Below are 6,023 nucleotides of genomic sequence, written 5' to 3'. Positions count from 1 at the left end.
CACCACATAAACAGCCTGGTCTGATGGGGCTGCTTAGATCCATCAGCAGGCCAGCGCTACGCTCCACAGGGCAACCGGTCACCCTTCGTGGGCATCAGAATTACCTGAGAAGTTCTGCCAAAAAGATATGCCTGAAGGAGCAGGTGCAGGTCTGCCTGGAACCCTGGCTTCTGAATGTCACCAAGTGTCCAGGGATTCTTGAAACTTCTCAGGGGACTTTGTGGTGCGTTGGGCTGTACAGACTGCTGATGGCCCCTCTGAGAGGGTTTACAACCCAGGGCACATAAGAATCATGTGAGAGAACTTTACAAAGTGACAGTCCCAGGCAGCACCCCCAGAGATCCTGATTCTGAAAGTCTGGAGTGGGTGTGGTCAGGCTTATGAAGTCCCTGGAGCCTTGAAGAATCTGTTAGGTTTGAGCATCCCAGACTCTGCCTGGGTCATTCTTTTTTTTTTTTTTTTTTTCAGAAGTAAAAGATTTTTATTGTTCTACAGACACTTCTGAAAAGAGATCTAATTGAGAAAATATACAAAGCATGTAAGTTTCATCCCCAGAGACTGACCGAAGGCTCACAGCCCTCCTCTCCAAGGCTCAGGGCTGAGAATGGTTAGCATATTGAATGATCAGTAAAAACATGCAAAAGTGAGAAGGAAAAGGAAAAAGGTGCATTCCCCCAAGCTGAGGGGGTTGGAGTTTCAGAACAGAGGAGGCAGGGTGGACAAGTACCAGGTGGCCCTCCCTTTCCCTCCGCGTTAGCTTTCAAAATGGCTCCAAGCTGGGAGAAAGCAGCGAGCTCCATCTACTCAGCAGAACCCACGGCTCATCGCCTGTGGACAGGACTGAGCAGTGACCTTGCCTGCCCATTCCTTAACAGCCCACCCCACTGCCTTGGCTGTGGGGACCCCACTTGTGCTCCTGGGGGGCCAGGGCTGGGGGCCCCAGCTCCTTGCTTCTTTGGTTCCACTCAGAGAACAATTGTGCTTGACTGACTCATCCCTACTCCCCAAACTCCAGGTCCTGCTGGTGGGCTGAAGGCACTGAGGGGAGTCCTGGGGACGCTCCCCAGGCAGCCACCTTCCCTTGTGCTCTGGTGGGTCTGTCCCTGGGCACATCATCCCATCCTCAGCTCAAGCCCCAGGCCTAGCAATAAGGACAGTGAAGGAAGTGTACCCTCCAAGGAAAAAGCTTTTGGGGACTTTTCTAATTGTGCAGATACTTCTGAAGCCTGTGCCAGCCCCCCAACCCTATCCCCTTGCCCAGGGCTCACATATCCAGTTCTCCCAACCCATCCCTCCCCTGGGACTCCCAGTGTGGCTGAGGGCCCAGGCTTTGGCAGGCCCGGCTTTAAGACAGTGGGACACAGAAACCGTTTTGTGGTGTCACCTCTCCCTCCACCACACCCGGGGAGGCGGGGCAGCAGACATGGGGCCCCCAAGAGGTCACGGCTCTGGTACAGGGAGGTGGGCAGGGTTGGGGAGGAAGAGAGAGACATATCACCTCTATAGATACACGTCCAAAGTACAAGCTAAGCAGTGGGAAGGAGGAGAGAGCGACTGGAAAGAAGAGGAAGAGGGCAGGGGGGCTGGGGGCAGAGGGCCTCACAGCATCCCACAGATGAGCGTCTCTCCCACGAAGGTGTTCTCGAAGTGGCGGATGGCCCCATGCTTGTCGATCCGCCCCCGCGTCGCCCGGCGCCGGAGCCGGTAGGTGTCTTTCCCGTTGCACAGATGGTCGCTGAAGGACCCCAGGGCCTCCTTGTCACTGACGTCCTCCGTGACCACCATCTCCTCCTGGATGACGCACGTCTGCGGGAGGTAGGTCCCTGTCTTGACGTTCACGAGGAGCTCCCAGGAGTTGTGAGGGGGCAGTACGAGGGTGGTGCTGGGCTCGATGTCGTAGCCCTGGTCCAGGGCGCTGTCGTGGCCGGCGGTCAGACCCCGCTGGAAATCATGGATGATGTCACCGCCACCAAACTGGGGCCCGGGCACATGGGTGCGCGCGTCGTTCTCATTGAGGTAGATTTCCACGTCCTCTTCCAGCTCATTCTGAGTCCGGGCCTGGGAGGACAGCGAGTGCCCAGACAGCACAACGCAGCGGAAGAAGTTCTCTCGGGCCAGCTGCGCAAGGAAGAAGTGTCTGCAGATGGAGACGGAGGCGAGCACCAGGTCCCTGGGCAGAACGTCCATGCCCGGCGGCAGGTGGCACACGCCGCCAACCGAGCCCCCCGCGTGGAGCGACGGTGCGGTGGCGGCTCCTCCCTTGCCGGTGTCAGCAGGATCTCGGTGGCCGGGGCCGGCCGACGCCTTGTCGGCCTCATTGCCCTTGATGCCGGCCACGGAGGGCTGGAAGCTGATCTTCACCGTGGCTGCGCCAGCCCGCGCGATGCAGCCTCCGCCGATGCAGCCTCGGTCGGTGCCTGGGTCATTCTAAACCCCGGCTGCACCTCAGTATCGAACAGGTGTCTGGTGTGGTCCCCAAAGACGTCCCCTTTGCCATCCCTGGAGCCTATGAATATGTTACTGCTGTGGTCTAAATAGTTGTGTTCCCCCCAAAAATTGTAGTTTGAAAACCTAATCACCAGTGTCATGGTATCAGGAGGAAGGGTCTTCGGAAGGTAATTCAGGCAGACGCTTTCCTCATGAATGGGATCTGTGGCATTGTCAGACAGGCCCCAGAGAGCTGCCTTGCTTCTTCCACCATGTGAAGATGCAGGGAGAAGGCACAGTCCATGAACCAAAAAAGTGGGTCCTGAGAAGACACCAAATCTTCAGGTGCCTTGATTTTGGACTGCCTAGCTTCCAGAACTGTGAGAAATTGTGTGTGTGTGTGTGTGTGTGTGTGTGTGTGTGTGTGTGTGTGTGTGTAAGAGTCTTGCTCTGTCTCCCAGCCTGGAAAGCAGTGACACCATCTTGGCTCACTGTAACCTCTGCCAGCACCCCTCCACCCAATCCCTCAACCCAGATTCAGGCAATTCTCCTGCCTCAGCGTCCTGAGTAGCTGGAACTATAGGTATGTGCCACCATGCTTGGCTAATTTTTGTACTTTTAGTAGAGACAGGATTTTGCCGTGATAGCCAGGCTGGTCTCAAACTCCTGGCCTCAAATGATTTGCCCACCTCAGCCTCCCAAAGTGTTGGGATTATAGGCATGAGCCACTCGCCTGGCTGAAATTTTACTTTTTACAAGCACTCAGCTGATGATAGTTTGTTGTAACAGCACGAATGGATTAAGACAATTACGATATGTGGTAAAAATGACTTTGCAGCTGTGTTTCGGGTAAGGATCTTGTGATGGGGAGGTTATCCTGATCACGTGGTGGGTACTAACTGAAATCACAAGGGTTCTTATAAGAGGGAGGCAGGCAGTTAAGAGCCAGAGAAGATGTGAAGATGGAAGCAGAGATCAGAGTCATGTGAGGTCTGAGTCAAGGAAAGCAGATGACCTCTAAAAACTGAGAAAAGCAAGAACACTGATTTTCATCTATATCTTCCAGAAGTAATCTAACCTGCCAACACTTTGATTTTAGTCCACTGGAACCTATTTTGAACTTCTGACCTTCAGAACTGCAAAATCCTAAGTCTGCGTTATTTTAAACCATTAAGTTTATGGTAATTTGTTACAATGGCAACAAGAAATGAATACAACTGAGACATCAGCACAGACCATGCAGACCAGAATCTCTGGTGCTCTTTCCTCCCTGCTTCTCCCATTAAGAAGCATCTTAGTTTATGACAGTCAAGTCTGAGTTAACACCAAATTCATTTCACGGATATACAAAAACTTTACTTCTATGATCTCTGGTCCTCCTTCCCACTTTCATGCTGCTGTTGTTACAGATTACATGTTTATACATTGTGTGCCCATCACTCAAGTTTTATAATTATTGCTTTATGTAGTGGTCTTTCAAATCAGATAGAGAAAAAGAGAGAAGTGGCTGGGCGCAGTGGCTCATGCCTATAATCCCAGCACTTTTGGAGGCTGAGGCAGGTGTTCAAGGTCAGCCTGTCTAACATGGTGAAACCGTGTCTCTACTAAAAATACAAAAACTAGCTGGGCTCACTGGTGTGTACCTGTAATCCCAGCTACTTGGGAGGCTGAGGCAGGAGAATCACTTGAACCCAGGAGGCAGAGGATCACACCACTGCACTCCAGCCTGGGCAACAGAGCAAGATTCCATTTTTTTAAAAAAAAAGGAAAAAAGAAAGAAGTTACAAACAAAAGTACATTTATACTGCCTTTTACTTTTACCTATGTTGTTACATGAACAGGGCCTTTTATTTCTTAGTGTGGATTTGAGTAGCTATTTAGTTTCCTTCCATTTCAATATGACTTATTCCCTTTATCATTTCTTGTGGAGAAGGTTGGCTAGTGACAAATCTCTCAGATCAGGTCACCTTTTCTTTTTAAAATTATAGCATGCCTTAACTTCTCCTTTGAAAATGGATTTGCTGGATGTAGAATTCATCACTGAGAGTCTTTTCCTTCTTTCCACTTTGAGTATGTCAACCCGCCTCCACAGTTATTATGAGAAGTCAGCCATTAGGCTCACCGAGGCTCCTTTGTGTGTGAGGGGGTGTGAAACAGCCAACGCTTCTTTATTTCTCACTCCTGAGCTTGCCGGTGTGCTGTGGCAGTTCGCAGGTGGGTACAGCAGAGATCTGATTCTCCTGGATTTCCGGGCTGAAGGCGTAACACTCCCTGGGACGCATGGCTCTGAGCAGTAAGAGCACACAGAGTGAGCCCAAAGCAGCGTGCGTGTTTGGCTCTTAGCTTGGACAGGCACATCCACATCTACTCACATGCCAACAAGCCAAAGCAAGTCACCTAGCCCTTTGCTTCTGGGACAAGGATGTACATTCCTCCTGGGCAGGGTTGCAGGTGCAACCAAAGGAATAAATTTTTCCTGAGCTACAATACAATCTCCCACCAAAAGTCATGCAGCCATTTAGTTAACAACTTTTCTTGAATAGTTTAGTTATCATCAGTCATCCACATATTGATAAACATGACTTAACCTTTGTCAGATGGATAGATTGCAAAAATGTTCCCCCATTCTGTAGGTTGTCTGATGATAGTTTCTTTTGCTGTGCAGAAGCCATTGCTCTTTAGTGTATTAAACCCAATTTGTCAATGTTTACTTTTGTTGCAATTGCCTTTGACATTTTCGTCGTAAAACCTTTGCCCATGCCTATGTCCGGAATAGTATTGCCTAGATTATATGCCCACTTTATTGTTCTTTTCTGACATCCTCAAAACTCCACCTCATTCAATCATGGCTTTGAAACCTGGCTTACTCACCCCACCTCATATCCACCATTCAGCCTGAATTCCAGCAACACAGACTCCCAGTGCTTTAACTTGTGCTATGACTTTCATCCTCTCGTTTCCCACTTCCAGGTTCCCACTCTGTTCTTTGTCTTCACCTAGAATTGGTCAACCTTAGAAATCTTTAGCTCCAATGTTAGTATTTTATACTATTTTCTAAAAGCTTCACTAAGCTCCATTTATTCTCAGAAATTCTCTCTAGGGTGAGCTTCATGGGCAGAAAGAAGAAGGAGTGAAAGCGGCAGTCTGACAGTAAAAAGGGCTGGAATAAACAGAACAAGTCGTCATCCTTTTCTGCCCCTTATTTCATCTGTGTGAACAAGTTTGCTTTCCGATTTGTAACCAGAACATCTAGCCAAAGGAAAAACTGCTGCCATCTTAGCTCCAGAAAGCTGCTGTCATCTTCCTGCATCCCAAGTGGCCTCTTCTGCGGGATTCCTGGAAGGATGATGTGAGCTCTGCTGTTTCACTGAAGAGTGACTTCACTGGGCCGGTCCCATGTCCTTCCCACAAATGTGGTTCCAGATTTCATCCAGCTTAGCTCTTTACTGTGGTGCTGACTGTAGTTCGGGTTTACCATTACTCCACTGGAAGCTAGGAAGTATTTACCCTCTTTTTATTTAGCACTTTAATCAGAGTGTAATGATATCAAAGTCCACGTAAACTGCTGAAGAGAACTTTAAAACAGCATCCTGAAC

The 6,023-nt window shown here is 49.6% G+C and overlaps 1 protein-coding gene across 1 annotated transcript; it reads right to left on the bottom strand.

Annotated features, from left to right (window-relative positions):
- Positions 1 to 446: 446 nt before the first annotated feature.
- LOC108304311 (integral membrane protein 2C-like) lies at positions 447 to 2,328 on the bottom strand. Its single transcript, XM_037738445.1, has one exon. It carries the CDS (start codon positions 2,185 to 2,187, stop codon positions 1,600 to 1,602), a length of 588 nt encoding a protein of 195 aa, XP_037594373.1. The 5' UTR covers positions 2,188 to 2,328; the 3' UTR covers positions 447 to 1,599.
- Between the last annotated feature and the right edge of the window lie 3,695 nt (positions 2,329 to 6,023).

Source organism: Cebus imitator, unplaced genomic scaffold (genome assembly GCF_001604975.1).
Source record: "Cebus imitator isolate Cc_AM_T3 unplaced genomic scaffold, Cebus_imitator-1.0 Scaffold53, whole genome shotgun sequence".
Lineage (NCBI taxonomy): Eukaryota > Metazoa > Chordata > Mammalia > Primates > Cebidae > Cebus > Cebus imitator.
Note: the sequence above shows the minus strand (reverse complement) of the source record. Positions and strands in the feature narration are given on the sequence as shown.

Excerpts from the sequence above, each read along its gene's own strand:
- LOC108304311 (XM_037738445.1), bottom strand. The coding sequence starts at position 2,187 with ATGGACGTTCTGCCCAGGGACCTGGTGCTCGCCTCCGTCTCCATCTGC.